The following is a 16,393-nucleotide window of genomic DNA, read 5'->3' as shown; positions in this document are numbered from 1 at the left end:
TAAAAGTTGAACATCAACAGTTCTGTGGACATAGTATGGGCATAGGGATGTCAAGATGTCTCAGCTAGTAAAAGCACGTGACCCAAGCCTGATGGCCTGTGTTCAATCCCTGGGAACCCACCAAGTAGAATGAGAGAATTCACTTGGGGAAAATCCTGTGGAGACAGAAAGGCAAGGAAGTGATGAAGTGACCCTCCTCTCCCCTGAAGTGGCTGGGGTAAGTGTTGGTCTGGACTTCCTTGGTAGAGGTGAGGCTTGCTGACGAACTGGTCTCAGAGTCTTTCGCTGACTGTAGGAATGTTGTGGAGCCTGAGGAAGTGGTTGAAAGCATAAAGCCCATGCGAGGCTGATAGAGTGGGAAGGGAAGCCACTGGAGAAGCACGGCCAGGTGCTGCAGCCCTGGGCTCCTCCCTCTGCAGCCAGGCAGCTCCAGGCTCTGCTGTCCCTCCCAGCAAAGTGTAAATCTGACTTTCCACGGCTTAAACCTATACCTAATTGGGTTTTTGAATTTTTTTTTAATACCCAGTTATGTGTTGGTTGTCCTCCAGATCTAAGCCTGGCTTCATTAGAAGGCTGGTTTTCCATTCCCTGTCACTTCATAGTGCGGCCCATGGAGTTTCCACTGATGCAGACATGAGATCAGAACACTGAACGATCTGGGCTTCCTAGGTGCCTGGACAAGGAGAGAGGACACTGTATCTTGTTTGTCTGGTCTCTGTGCTTTTCTCTTGAAAGTCTTCCGTCTGCGACTATCATAGTTGTGCTTGGGCAGATGTTCTCCACACCCACTAAAAGTAAGGAAGGGAAAGGAGACAAGAGGTCATGTCTAGCCTGATGCATGAGGTGTGACGTGCGATGCTGTTAGCGGGGAGCTGGGGCCACACAGCTCCTCCACACAGGGGCCACAGGGAGGATGCTGCTGCTGGTATCTGGGATGGGAAAGAGCGGGTAGGGTGTATTTGCTGAATTCATCAGAAAAGGAGAGGAGGGTAAGGATAAGCTAAGAATTGTTTGCCTCAGGCCATGTAGTGCTACATATGGTAGAAGGATCTTCAATTCTAGGCCAGCCTGAGCCAACAAGGCTCAAGAAGAATTATTTTCTGGTGCTCCAGGCATAGTGTGTATGGCCCAAGAGGAGACTGCCCCCACCTGCAGCCTGTTCTCCCAGCATTCCATGATGCTGCCTTGGGACACTCACTCAGTAAGCCATGCTCAGGCCACCACACTGCCCAGTCCCGGAGCTGGGTACATAGTTGTTGAAAGGCTTGCTACAGGATGGGACAAGAGTGCTAAAGATGTGATCTGCTGAGAAAAAGAGTGGCCCATTTTAAAAAGGAAGGAGGGGCTGGGCGCAGAGACTCACACCATTGAACCCAGTACTTGAGAGGCAGAGGCAGGCAGACATCTGTGAGTTCTAGGCGATAGCCATGGTTGAGGTGGTTGGATATAGAGCCCTGAGACAAAAGCCCCACATTTCTCTAATGCTTTCTGAAAACTCGGGAGTATTCCTTCTCACTGACTGACTTAGAGGTGAGGAAAACAGAGCCTGTACCCTGAAGGCCTTCCCAGGACCATGAGTAGCCATTAAATCCAAGAAGGCTTCTTGTAAGACCTGCTGGCATCCCAGAACAGTGCTTCATATCAAAGAGGACGAAACCACCTCAGGTGACAGGGAAAGGGTTCCAGCGAGGTGCTCCACATTTCCTTTGTCTTCTCAGCCTCTTACTGCAAAGCTTCAGCCCTTACAAGAGGAAATTAAGTTATCAAGTAACCGTTCTGATCAAGACCATGTAAAATTCAGTGCTGCATTGTCCCTCGTGCACAGAATGTCCTTAGTGACCTAAGGCCCTCTCTCATGTAGAGCTGGAGTGAGCAGGAATAGAATTCGGAGAAGCCAGGTTTGGGGTGCAACAGAAAATAGGGGGTAGTGCAAGCTGTATGCGGGATGTAGGAGGAAGAAACAAGAACAGGCCTGAGGAGTGTGCAGGGATCCTCACGCCTCGGGTCTGCCTGGGGTCAGAGCATGCCTGACACGCTGCAGTAGCTTATAGTCCCCAGTCCCTAGGAAATGCACAGTGAAGGTAGGCAAGCCCGAGGTACCATTTGTCGGATGCCATGGTTTGATGACTCCGGAGGGAGGCTTGTGTGGCGAACATGAGAGAGTGATGTGGGAATGCCAAGGGCAGCTCGCACAAAGAGGAGTAGAAAGTCTGGCTCACAGAGACTGGCTGAGGGTGGCTATCTCTAGGCCAGCTCCATCATTGGAGTTCAGAATCCAGGTGGGCTGTGTAACCATAAAAGCACTCGTGGGTTGTCAGGGAGAGTGATGCAGAGGACACAGGGGTTTGTCCTGGGGGCTTATGCAGGTCCTCAAGTTGAGTATCTCCCACCTCTCTTCATCTCCCAGGGCAAGACAGCTGCCTACAGCCTCTCCTAGGTTTCCACCAAGACTACTGTGTTCTCCAGGAACCCAGGCTGTGAGCCTCGTGGGTCCTCAGACTAGAATCATCTCTAGAATGCAAGGAACAAAAGAAGCATAGCCACTGGCTTCAGTCAGTCAGTCAGTCAGGAAGAAAGGGCATATACGTTCCTCAGCACTTCTCCGAGTGGACAGTAGTCCAACAGATACAGAAAAGTGACTAATTCTAGGTCAGTTTGGTTCCTAACAGGATTTCTGATCATGCTAATCTCCTGCTAGCTTTTCCCGGGGTTTCCCGACAACACCTTCACCTACAGACGATTACAGCATGCCTTACGGAATACTGTCCCCGAGCCCTGTCCTCTCCTCTGCTCTCCATTGCACCACACACAGGCTATTAGGAAGTCTGTGTGGAAGGAATTGCTCAGGGCAAGCTCTGGAGAATAGACAGGAATGAGGCTGGGAAGGTGGGGCAGGACCCTGGTAGGCAAATGGGCAAAAGAAAGAGTGGGGTTAAGAGTGTGCACAGTCGTGAGACCTGCGGTGGCTGAAATGGCCCTTCCGCTCTTCACTCTGTGCTTTACCCTGACCTGGTGTGTGGCCATCTGCAGTGTGGTGGCGGCGGGTGTCTCCAATGCTGCAGGAGAGGAGCGCTTTCCTTCCTCCTCGTCCTCTCTCGTCCTCTCTCATCCTCTCTCCTCCTCTCTCCTCCTCTCACCTCCCATCACTGCTTCATGATGTTTTTCCACTTTGCAGCTTCGACCCAAAGAGAGCTGTGCAGCAGCTCAGAGCCTGCGGCGTGTTGGAGACCATTCGGATCAGCGCGGCAGGCTACCCGTCCAGGTAACGTGGCCAGCCGTGCCTTCCTCAGGCTGCTGCAGGGCAACCAAGCGTAGAGCCCCGTGAGCTATGGTAGGTGCTGTCAGTCTGAGACAGACCCTAACAAAAGCTCTTAAGCCCCGAAGACCCAAACAGGATGTTGACAGAAATCAGAATTTCAACTTGGCCTGAAAACGCAGAGTCAATGGGAACATGCTTTGGGGGGAGCATTTCAAATTAGCATCTATCTGGGTGACGGGCTAGCTGAGTTCTTAACCTTATCCCTCATCTTTCCCCCAATTATGTTATAGTAAAATATGTTAACGTAATATTTGCTACTTCAAGTATATTCAGATGTTTATACCCACTTCTATGAGCTAGCTCAGGAACTGGTTTAATCTTACAAAACCAAAACACTCTACCCATTAAAGATGACTGGCCGTCTTAGTCCCATCTGTCCTTACTGGGACAAAATACTTGAATGAATAAAACGTTCTGTGCAGATTGTCTTCTCAGAATGCCTTCTGTGGGGCACAGTTAGCCCAAGGTTATGTAGGAAGAAGTAAGAACACAGACCAACAAGAAGTGGAAGTGTAGCTGGGGTCCCTCAATGCCCCAAATGCAAGCCCACTTGGCCTAAAGCGTCCCCATCATTCCCTTCATCCCTGCCTGCCTTACTTCACTACCGCCCAGCACTGCCATTCTGGAACCAAGCTTCTAACACAGGAATTTTCAGGTAGTAAACCATTCAGTACTCCCATCCCTGCCCACTGGTCCCCACAGCAACCCTTTCTATTTTAATTGGTCAGCTCTAGACACTTCACCTGTGTGGAATTACGTAGTATCGGTCCTCTTTGTGACTGGTTTATTTTGCTTAACATTGTATCCTTAAGGTTCTGTGCTGTGTGTAGCATGAGGTAGAATTTCCTTTGGGAGGATGAATAGCTAGCCTTTATGTGTTTTCCTATCATGATCCCATCTCCTCACTTACTGTTGGACCTCTTCAACTTTCAACATGAAGTCAAATCTACTACAGAAAATGCAACTTCTTTGAAACTGTCATGGCGACTGGGGAGATGTGTGATGACCTGAGTTCAGACACCCAGCACGAAAAATATTGCTGGGGCCAGGGAAGCAGGGTGGGGGGGACTAGAGAGAGGCTGATATCTGGAGCTCAATGGCCACTCTAGCCATTTGGTGAGGCCCTGGTTCACAAACCCTGTCTCTAACTGAAATAAAAGCTAAAGTGGGGAAAGCAATCATGAAAGACACTAGTGTTGACCTCTAGCCCTCACATGTACACACACATGTATACACACACACACACACACACACACATACACAAACAAAATACACATCTCATGATCTGACCTTTGTCACGGATAGCCCACAGAACTACACTACAGCCTGAAGAAGCCACACGAAGACTATGGCTCTCCTCTGGGCGCTTGCCTAAAATGGGGGTGGTTACTGCACTGGCTCTCCCAAAGTCACAGTGTACACTAAAAACGATATGGAAACCAAATGCCACCCCTGTCACCTAGGACTGGGTAGAGTACTGTGCAGCCCTGCGGCCTGCCTGTCAGGATTCACTGCTCTGAGATCGCTCTCTTTAGAGGTAAAAGCAACCAGCGCAAGGGGAACGCAGGTCTCCCTCTCTGCACCTGGAACTTTCCCCGGAGTGGAGAGACCAGTTTTATATACCGAGGTTAATCGCCCATAAACAGCTTAACCGTAAACAATTCCCACACGTCCAGTCTGGAAGGGAAATTGCTGATAGAATCGGGGATTCGCACTTGACCTGGAAAGTGTGAGAATGGTCACTAATCTGCAGCACCAGGCTGCGTCTCAAGGCCAAGATGGTTTAGGCATTGTTCAGGGTAATTGCTGGAGCTGTTCAAAAGGCTTTTCAACACAGCTTCCCTTGAAAAGCAAGAGGCGGTGTCCTGGGACCCTGTCTCATGTTTCTACCTAAAGGTCTGAATAGAAGTAGTTACAGATGCCACTTGCTTCTCTCTCTCTCTCTCTCTCTCTCTCTCTCTCTCTCTTTATATATATATATATATATATATATATATATATATATATTCTCTCTCTATTATATATATATTATATATCTCTCTATTATATATATAATAGAGATAAATATATATATGTAAATATATATGTGTATATGTACATATATATGTAAATATATATATGTATATGTGTGTGTGTATATATACACACATACATACACACACACACACACACACACACATACATATGTATGTTCTTGCAGTATCTGGCATTGCCTTTTGTAGGACTCGGACCTGACATTGGCCATTGTGTTCTTGTTGCCTCTGCTGCCTTTCAGTGCCTGTTACAGGCCCTGTGTTCAGATCTGATGGCTTCATTCAGCTAGAAATATGGAGGAGAGGGCCTGAGGGTGTTCCCAAACTAGGGCACCCCTAAGCTACATTTTTAGGGTCACTGCTCTCCTGGCCCTAATGGGCTCCCAGGTCACATAACTTAATGAAAAGCATCCTTAGTGTAGCCATAGTTAGTCTGTTGGTTCTCAGAATTGTGTGCTGTGACCCATTAGTGACAAGCTTGTGGGTTGAATGGGCTGCGGCCAGATCGTTCTTGAAAAACTTTGGATTGAAATTTCACTAGGACAGTTTGTGGAAGAAAGGATGTTGTGTCATGACCACATCTCTGTTATGGCATGACCACATCTCTGTGTTGAGGGTAGAAAAGACATGCTGTAATCTAACGTGTTTCACAGTGAGGCCCACAGAAGGACGTGGGCTGCTGAGTCACCAGGATGTGATTGAGTTTGTTCTAGAATCAATAACTTTCTGCTTGTACTGTGCTATTGCTCAGCAATGATATTCAAGCCAATGAGCCTCATATTTCAGACAAACATATAGCCACTCTGTATGGACCTAAATGCCAGAGAGAGCAGGAGAGAAATTTCCACCTTCTTTTTATGAAATCCTTGTGAGTGTGTGCCCTCAAGTAAGCGTTCTGGAACTCCTACACAGCCTTGCCCTGTGAGCTCGCAGTGACAGAGGGTGCCCACTGCGATCCTACAGGCTTTGCCGTCACAGCACAGTGCAGTGAAAGGAAGGCAGATTTACTTCCGTGCTCTCATGAGAGTTTTATGTAGAATGAGAGCAGACTCTTGCTTTTCCTGGGATCTTCCTCTCCCACCAGTCATCTCCATACCTCTCTGTGGAGCATTCAGACCTATATGGACACTCCAACCAACCAAGAGCCCAAAGCTAGAAGACACAAGCTTGGGGCAGGTTAGGGAACAATCCACACACAGGTACAAGATGTAGTGCAAGTGTGGGAAAAGCTGTGGCCTCTCAGAGGAGTGAGACTTGAGCTGGTCCTTGAAGGGCAGGGATTCAGAGCGGTAGGAGGCAGCAGGAGCTGTCACTCCACTAGTGGCACTGGAATTAGAGGACTTCTTTGCCAACTTTGCGCCTTCTTACAACTGCTAGTCAGCCAGTCGTAGCAGGCTCGTATTCTGGGTGTGCCCTACGCCTCACCCAGGCAGCAAAGAAAATCCACGCATGCTGAGACTGTAGCTCCATATCGAAGTGGCATCTACTGTCCCGCCCTCCTGGCTGCAAGTAGCCACCAGCAGGGTTGACCACAGTTTGCTGGCTTTTCAGAGTCGTACCTGGTAGACATCTTTTCCCATGTCCTATTTATCTCCGAGCAATTCCCAGCAGGTAATTGCAAGCGTCTCTACAGGTGTTCTAGAAAGTACAGGGAAGAAAGGGTGTGTTTCTGGTACTATAGGAAATATTGCAGAAGGCCGTGACTTAAATGCATAGGCTTAGATCCAGCACGTGCTTCCTGTGTCCTACCTGCGTTTGTTGCCTGAACACATTTTGCTAGAGGGTTGTCCAAGAAAGGTTTCCTTCTGACCCTACCATTGGAAATGTTAGGTCGTACTTGGGTGAGTATGGACATGGACTTGCATCACCTACTCTGTTGCCTGTGAATTCTACTCCCTTTCATCCTCTTGTCAGTACCAAGCTCCAACATTTAATATACCATCTGAGCAGCCATTCTGTTGACCTGACATGGGAAGACCTTCACGGGACCACGGGGACTTGAGCAGCTTGGGATTCACCTCCCCAGATGCTAAGAACGCACACAGGGGAGTGGTTCCCCTTGCATTTGCTGTCAAGTAACTGTACACATGTGCAGAGTATCACCCAAGACTCTGTCAGTGGGCCCCTATGATTCAGGAAACTCTAGCTTATAACACCTTCCTATGTTATTTAAAACACACACACACACACACACACACACACACACAAGCACTCATGACACAGTCCAGGATTACAGAGATCTGTGACAACTCTTCCATGGAATTGCTTCCCAAAGGTTCAAGCCTTTCGGATAGCTCTCCATCCAGCCCACCCAACACCTTAGGATGAATTCTTTCTCCTATTTGATATGAAGACATAATCAGCACTCCCAAATCTAACCCGTGAGGACAGGCATGGCACGGTCAGCCAGCAGCAGCAATTCTCAGCAACAGCGTTCTCCTGGTCTCCCACAGGCTTCTGGGTACCTGTCTGCTTTTATCTGCCCTAAGAATTACAGCTCTCTGGGAGGCTGGCCTATAATGAAAATGTATCATTCAATTTGAAATACTGTGCAGTAGCTAAGAAATATGTTCATTGTAAAGAACGTAAGGAAAGATGATGAATGGGCTGTCTAGGAGAGCAGCTTCCAGGCAGCACCGGCTTCCCTGGTCCTCCGGGCTGACGGTTAACTATCCCTAGGCTCTCCTGCAACTTTGTAACTGAAAGAACTGTGAGGCAAATACTGTTCATCCAAAGCAGGCATGAGAGGGCTCGGGATGAACTTAGTTCTCATCCTACTCTTGAAAGCACAGTACCACTTTTTATCTTGAAACAGGGTCTCACTTGGCAGCCCAGACTGGCCTTGGACTCAATGCAGAGCCAAAGCTGGGCTCAAACTAGTGCCTCAGCCTTCCAAGGGCTGAGCCTACAGGAATATGTACAGTGAGTGGTGTTTGCAGAAAAGGCTTCCTGCTTTCCCAACTTTACCTCACCCAACCCATGTGGGGGAGAATGGTTTGGAATCACAGAATTAAATGGATGCCATGGCAACAGCCTCCTCCCTTCCTAGCGTATCATATCTGATTCTGCAGCGGATGTATGGTCCCTGCCTTTGCAGAACTTAGGCTGGAACGCTGCGGTTTCTTGTCTCCTGCTGTAGGAGCTTTGTCTCCCCCTCCATAGATTGGAGTCTGACCCAGGAGTGCCTACTCGGGCCTGAACATCCCAGTCAGGAAGACTCACTCACAAACTAAGAAGCCAGTACCCTCTTCAGACCTGTGAAGTCAGATTCTAGGATTGAGCCCTGAGCATTTGCAGTTTGACAAGATTTCTCAATGATTTAAGACTATTCCTCTTGATGTATTTTGGTGGTGGTGGTGGTGGTTTGGGGGTTTTAGCTACGCTTAGGGCTTTGCATATATGCTATATGATGCCCTACTATGTACACTCAGTTCGTGATTTTTTATTTTTTTTTTTTTGAGACAGGATCTTGATGTGTAGACAAGGCTGACCTCAAGGTGACAATCCTCCTACCTCAGGTTACTGAGTACTGGTATATTGACATGTACCACCATGTCTGGCTTCTCATTGATTTCTATTTTTTTTTTTAAACCCTCCCGCCATACAACCATTACTGTGGAAGTACATGTTGACTCGGTACACCCCAACCATCCAGCCATCCAGGCCACACTGGACCTGCCTGGGTTTTCCTGGGGGCTCCTTGGTTTGTGCTTTAGCACAGGCTAAGAGAGAACAATGAGGAATTGTCTCCCCCTGTACCTTTAGCGCAACTGAAGCAAGCTTAAGACCACACTGAGGCTAAGCCTGTGCTCCCTGGGAATCCCGAGGTTCCAGTAAGTGGTAGAGGAGAACAGAGGTTCACCTATGAGACAGTGAACATATGGAAGCAGCTTTTGCAAGGGGACTCCTTTGGGGACATTAGTGCAGAATGAGGACACGTGTCAGCCATGAAGGCCACTCACATAATCCATATGCTACCAACTTTGTCGTCAAGGGTTTCAGTGGTTTTCATAGCATTCAGGTTGTACAACCTTCTCCACTGTCAAGTTTCACTTTATTTATTTGTTTATTTGTTTGTTTGTTTATTTATTTAATGTGCACAGGTACTATGTACATCTGCATACCAGAAAATGAGATGAGACAGTTGTGTGCTGCTGTGTGGGTACTGGGAATTGAACTCAGGACCCTCGGAACTGCAGCTCGTACTCTTAACCACTGAGCCCTCTCTCCAGCCCCTAGGTTGTTACTTTCTAACAAGCATAAATGATGCTGTGAACATGTCTGTGTGTGCTCTTTTGTTTTGTTTTCAGACAGGGCTGCACTCTGGAGAGCCCAGGTTGGCCATGGACTTGCAGTTCTCTTGTCTCTGCCTCTTAAGTGCTGGGATTGCAGATGTGTGCCACACGCTTTGCCATGGACATGTTTATGTGGGAGACACTTACCTTCATTTTTATTGTATAGCTGTCAGTGGGGTTACTGCATCTCACGGTAACTCTGTTTAACCCTTTGAACCTGTCATACTGTCTCCAGAGCAGTTAAAGTTTACAGTCGCAAGCCGTAGGCAAGGTGCCCCTTATCCACACGTGGTCATCAAAATGTATTCGTATGTTTTCTATCATAGCTAACTGGGGGATGTGAAGTGGTACCTCACTGTCATTTAGATTTGTGTTTCCCTAAGGGTGCCTGGTGTTAAGTCTTCTCTCACAGGTTTTAGGTCATGTGTGTGAATTCTTTGGAGATATGTGTGGCCCAGTCATTCATGCATTTTTAAATTGGGCTTGTTGCCTGTTGTTGAGTAACAAGAGGGATTTTTTTTTTTTAAAGACCATTACCAGCCGTATGCAAATATTGGTTCCAATCCCGTGACTAGTCTTTATATTTTCTTGATCACATTCTTTTAAATGCAGAGACGTCCAACTTTATTGAAGCCGAGCTTGTCTGTTTTTCATTCTCTGGCTCTCTGTGCTTTAGAAAGCATAGCTGAGAAATCGTTGTTCAATCCAAAGCTACAAAGGATTGTGTCAAGGTTTTTGTTCTACGTGTTTCACAGCTTTAGGTAAACCATACTGATTTAACATCTGTGTGGTACGAGGTAGGGGATCCAGGGCATTGTTTGTATAAGGAAGCACTGTTGTCCCGGCACCATTTCCTGAGCAGGTCATGACTACTCTTGGGATGGGCAAGATGGGCAGCGTGACTTATAGTTTATGGATGGGGAAACAAATCCCAGAAAAAGCGTGATTAAGTCCTCCCAGATGTAAACAGTTACGGATGTGTCTGCCCTTGTAGTAGCTAAAAGCATAGGTTACCCTTCTAACCCTGCCCTGCAAAAGCCCTAAATGATTCTCTACCATTTTCTAAGGGACTCTTGGGACTATGGACTATGGCGTCTTTGCGGCAACTTCTTTGTGATCAGATATCATAGAGCTTGACTTAGCACATCATATAGAGTTCTTACTCAGGAGGCAATCTCTGGGTTTATATAACCAAACCAATATCCCCGAGACACAAAGTTGTGCACCTGTGGCCAGCCCATCTCAGCTGCTCCCCCAGGTGACTCATGACCTTACAGGACGTTCTGCAGAATGGCCTCACAGAGTGACAGTTAAATCCAGCGTGAGACTCCTGATAGAAACTTGGTCAGCCAAAACAACACCTTAGGCACCTGTGTTGTCTGTGCCATTCACAGCAGCTGTATCCTCCCTCGAAGTCTCAAGCCTGGGGGACTCATTCAGTGAAGACATTTTCCCAGACTAAAGGTTCTGATGAATGTTTGCCCAGCCCAGAAGCAGTCACAGCCCTGGGCTCATTCCACACACCCAACTGTGACTATTTGGCCAGGCCAGAGTGCAGGTGAAGGTGGCCATTTCTGAAATGGAAGCATGATACTGACGTCTAGAATGCCTGCTAAGCACTTAGCATATGAGTTGAAATCTAGGGAGGAAGTCCGGGCTAAGGAACTGGAGAAGCCCACGTCCAGAGTGGCTGGGGCACCATAAAGCGCTGTCAGGAGCTGGCATTGTTTTAGTGTTTTTCTTCAGATACTAAGATAGAGAGAATGGATGCTTCGCAGCATAATGAGTGAGAGAAAATGTCTCAGGGTCACTTGACAAGGACAGGTCCACACTGTGTAGATGACAGCCATTGAGTACTTGTTAAGGCCTTCTGAACTAAAACTATTGTATATTCTATAGCAAATGTTCTTACAAATACTGAGAGCTTTTTGTTGTTGTACTGGGTCTCAGTGAATGAGGGAGTGTTGATGGCCCAAAGTTGCAGTATACTGTGTTGTACTGGGATTCTCCTACACGGAAGAATTAACACCCTAAGCCCTTAGCACCCCCCCTTTAAGAGACACTGGTTGAAAAGGTTTAACCGGGAGGGTCTAGCCATGTGAACGGCCAGTAAAACCTACTCAACTGAAATAAGCAACTGGTTTTAAAGACCCCACACTAATAGGTTTGGAGGTGAGGGGATTGAAGTGTCTGAGGGAAACAATGGTTAAAGAAGGCTGGAGACCAGCAGAAGAGGACATCCGTGTCCTAACAGACAGGTGTCTCAGCTTTGGGACCCAGGATAGACTCAGGAACATGGAGGACAGAGTCTACAAAGCAAAAGCTAGGCTGGTCTGTGGTCTTACCCAGGTGACTTCCTCTACATCAACACAGTTACATTGAACACCTGTACAAGTATGTCCTGTTGAATTCTCCTTTGATAAAAAGAACCAAGTGCTCTTTCTATTTTCACTCTGCAGCTTTCCCCGTTTCAGGCCAGGAGACTTCTCTGTGAGGGTTTTCTCTCTAGGCACATACAGGTCCATGGAGAGGAGAACCCGTGTTGATTGTGGACTCTGGTCAATAATGTTACTGTAGGCTTTCTGATGCCAAGCCCTAAGAGCAGACTCACTTCCCTTAGGCTGTCTCCTGGGGGACGAGTTCCTTCCAGGGACTCCTCTCGGCACCCCCCGTTCCTTTCCCAACTTCACTATGCATCCTTTCCTTGTGCAGATGTTCCGAACAGATGTAATCTAACAGATATAATCAAAACATGTTTGCAAGTATAAAAAGAAAAGAAAAAAGAGAATGGTTGCCTTGGGTAGGAAGGAACACAATGGGATGCTCTCCCAGCACGCTTCTGATGACTCAATGGCCACAAAAGCCCAGGTAGCTTAGTGAGATGGGTGGCTGTTTTTGTAGGCAGAGGAGATAAGACATCCAGCCAGCCTTAGTCCCAGTGATGTCCAAGGTCGGAGCCAAGCTTCTCTGTTCCTGTGCTCTGAGCTCATTCCGAACTGGATTTGATATCTTTGCAGTCACATCTCCCCACCCTCATAGCTTCCTTGAGCTGTGGTTCTGTCAGCAGTTAAGAGGTTTTCAAATTAGAAACATTTAAGGATTTCAGCTCGGCTAAATGCTGTCTTAATTATTTCCCAGCAGACCTCAAGCTCACAGGGACAAGAAAGTACACAAATAACTACGCTGCAGAGTGTGAGAGGTGCCCTTCAGGAGTCAAGGGAGACAGGGGGAGGCGTCTGAGGGAAAGCACACACCAAACCCTGAGATGCATGTGTCGGTGGTGAGGAGTGGTGTGTGCTCCATTTCACAAACACTCTGTTAGCACACAGAGACCGAGACTCCAGGAAACTCTTTCACAGGCACTATTCCACCGGGGTCTGAGACAAGCCCATCTTTCCCTAGGTGTAGGTATCAGAGGGTGGGGCCAGGGCAGAAAGTGCCTAACAGGGTTAGCTACAAAACTAAATACACATCTGGTTTGCATTCATCTGGGAAAATAACCTTACCCGTTTCCATCTGCAAGGTACCTGCCTGTCACAGATGGCAGCTGGTCAGTGGGAACGTTTCTGTTTAGTGAGTGGACTGCAAAGGGAACGGGGACTCCTCTCCTACTCCCAAGACCAGGTCCTCAGGGGCTCTAGATAATCTATGCCTTCCCTCTTTAAGAGAGTCCATGCCAGTTAAAGACCAAGAGATGTAAAGACAAAGTAGCTTAGTGATTTCCAGGTTAGGGTTTAAATCTCAGCCCGTGACCTGACAGAACACACCAAGCCAACATGGTTCCATGTGAAGAGGTTTAATGAGAGAAGAGTAGAAGGGAGGAGAAGAGGCCAGCCATGGGCAGGTGGGGGGAAGGAGGAAAGGGGCAAGAACAGAGAACAAAGAGCAAGAGGGAGATGAGGGGCAAGCAGCCCCCTTTATAGTCAGGCACAGCTGGCTGTTGCTAGGCAACTGGGGCGGAGCATACCTGGCTACTGCCAGGTAGCTATGGGGGTGGAGCTTAGGCAGAATACCAACACCAGGGTCTGGCAAAACTACTCTGTGGTATGAGAGTTCTTTTGGTGAATTGAATTGAATTGAATTGAATACTGGGGCTAGCTTCACCGTTTCACAAACACACTAAAAGTTATTTTAACTGTATACTTTAAGGGGGTAAATTTGGGCCTGAAGATATGACTTGGTGTCTAAGAGCGCTGGCTGCTCTTCCAGAGGGCCCAAGATTGATTTTTACCATTCACATGGCATCCCACAACCATTCATAACTCTAGGCCCAGGAGGATCCAATGCCCTTTTTCTGCCTCTGCAGGCACCAGACACATATGCGGCGCACAGACATACATGCAGACAAAATATCGAACACATAAAAAAATCATAGAAGAATAAATTTATATTCTATGACATCTCAAAAGCTTTTGCTCGTTAAAAAAGGGACGGACTGAAGCTGTGTGTATGGTGCTCACCTGGAATCCAGCATTGGGGAGGTGAAGGCAACGAAGACTCAGAGCTCAGGGTCATCCTTGGCTTCGTGGTAGCTTAGAGGCCAGCCTGGGGTATATGAAATTCTTTTTCAAAAAGGAAAGGAACTGTCTTTAGCCAACTACATCGCAGAGTAAGAAATGCAGATAAAGAGAAGTGTCCTTTTGTTATTTTTGCTTACATCAGTGTTTCCCTTCAAGGCTGAGGGGGACACTTTGAGTGCAATAGGCCTCCTACCTTAAGGGTTCCTGGAACCCCATAGCCTTCCTTTCTCTGAAGCTTCTAAAGGACTCTCTGAGGCCCAAGAGCCCCAAGGAAAGGGGCACAGTCTGCCTCACTCCCCACTAGCACCTGAACAGGTTGGTCTGAAGTAGCTAGACAGTCCCTAGGCAAGGCCACCAATGAGAGGACATAGCAGCTGACTCATCTCAGTGTCCTACCTAATGAACAAAGTTCTAGCAGCCTGTCCCTACCGACTGGTGTGCAAGCCTTCCTGATGTCTCTGAAGGGACGGGTCAGCCTCACTCTGCACTGGCCTTAGAGAGTCGGGGGTGGGCTGTACCTCCGAGCCACCTTGGATGGCGTCACACATTGATGCTGCCACTGCATGAGGACGTCATGAGCATGTCCGAATCGGGGGGTGCGGTCGTGATGGATGTGAGCCAAGACAGCTCTCTCCTGAGGAAGAGAAGTCCTGTGGAGGAAACTGTTGATTATATAAAGCCAGTCTCAGATGCCAGGGGTAAGGCACAGGCCCTCTAAAGACTACCAAAGCATAGTCAAGAACTCTACCCTGTGTGAGCAGTGGGTTAGAAGTTTCTTTAGTTATGTGGGGATGGGGGACATCTTCACAGGGAGATTAAGTTACCCTAATTAAGAGAAAAATAATGAAAAGAGAAAACACCACCATTGCCTCTTAAGCCATCGGTAGCAATCCTGTAACTGGATGTGGGAGTTAATATGGCAGCTTCATGCTGTGCCCATTTAGCAGATTAACAGCCATAGGTTCACCTCTGGAGCCTATGAGCAACCCAAGCCTTGGTTCTTGCCCAGATTTCCAGTACTAGGCATATGTTCCCTTTGGTAGAACAGGCCCGATCTCATTGACATGCCGCCATTGTATCTGTGGGCACACCATATTTCTCTATGATTCGTTGTCAGTAAATGTTTGGTTTGTGAACCTATTTCACATGTCCATGTCCTTGGGGTCAGTAAAAGAGTATCTAGTGAAAGGGAGTCTAGGGTGGAAAATGTCTAAGACGACCTGTTCTTCTCTCTTCCTAATTAAGAGCGGTGATCTAAGAGGTCACGAGGGAGACAATGTCATTCTCTCCAGCATTTAGAAATGTGTTTGCAAAGATCATTGAGTTAAAGACAAGAAGACAACCCACAGGGGCAAAGCTGTGTCTAGGGACGGTGCCCAGCTTCTTCAGTGGTGGCAGGGGAAGAGAGGGCTCCATGGGTGTGAAAAGAAAGACAGAGACCCTGGCTCTCTGAAAGACGCCTCCAAACACAATTTACCCAGCCCGACTTGGGGAATCCTGGCCCGCTGGAGTTCCTAGTAGGGTATGGAAAGGACAGAACTCCCCTGAGACTGCTCTGAAGCTCCCAGGATGATAACTTTGCACAAGAGCCTTGACTCTGTGAGCCCGCCTCCGAGGTCACCTGATCCACCTTGACTTTTCCTCCAGGTGGACCTACCATGACTTCTTCAACCGGTATCGGGTGTTGATGAAGAAGAGAGAGCTTGCCAACACCGACAAGAAGAATATCTGCAAGTCTGTCCTGGAGAGTCTCATCAAGGTGATGTAGCCATAGGAGGGCATGGACCGAAAGCCCCAATGGTGGAGGTGGGGGTGGAGGCTACCTACAGCTCTGTCTTCATCCCCGCAAAACTACTAAAGAAGTTGAGCGATTTCTTACAAGAGACTGGGATTAAAGAGTCCCCTTCCCTACCTAGAGCACCCCTTCCCTGTCCACATCTCAGAACACAGGGAGCACAGGTCACTAGGGTGTGTAAGGAAGCAACTGCTGCTGTCTATCCCAGCATCCCTGGTCTCTCAGAGCTGATGTACCGAGTGGAGGTCCGATCCGTAGCCAGCCTCGGCTTGTTATAAATAAAGCAACAGATATTCTCGGGCCTTTGACAAAGTGTTTTAAATGAAACAACCAAGAAGGTCACATTTTGAGGCTGGAAAAATTATAAAGCCAGAACTGTGAGGGGCAAACCCTTGAATAGTTCAGTATTTCCTGAGAGTTCCAGAGATACA

At 47.8% G+C, this 16,393-nt stretch overlaps 1 protein-coding gene across 1 annotated transcript in view; it reads left to right on the top strand.

Annotated features, from left to right (window-relative positions):
* Myo5b (myosin VB) overlaps positions 1–16,393 on the top strand; it is a 297,799-nt gene that overhangs the window by 220,615 nt on the left and 60,791 nt on the right. Inside the window, exons 17-18 of the mRNA XM_032885354.1 lie at positions 3,176–3,262; positions 15,815–15,926. Coding sequence (XP_032741245.1) covers positions 3,176–3,262; positions 15,815–15,926 — 199 coding nt within the window. The remainder of the gene's footprint in view (positions 1–3,175; positions 3,263–15,814; positions 15,927–16,393) is intronic.

This window comes from Rattus rattus, chromosome 15, assembly GCF_011064425.1.
Source record: "Rattus rattus isolate New Zealand chromosome 15, Rrattus_CSIRO_v1, whole genome shotgun sequence".
In the NCBI taxonomy this organism is placed as follows: Eukaryota; Metazoa; Chordata; class Mammalia; order Rodentia; family Muridae; genus Rattus; species Rattus rattus.
The sequence above is the reverse complement of the archived record's forward strand: the minus strand, read 5'-3'. Positions and strand labels throughout refer to the sequence as shown.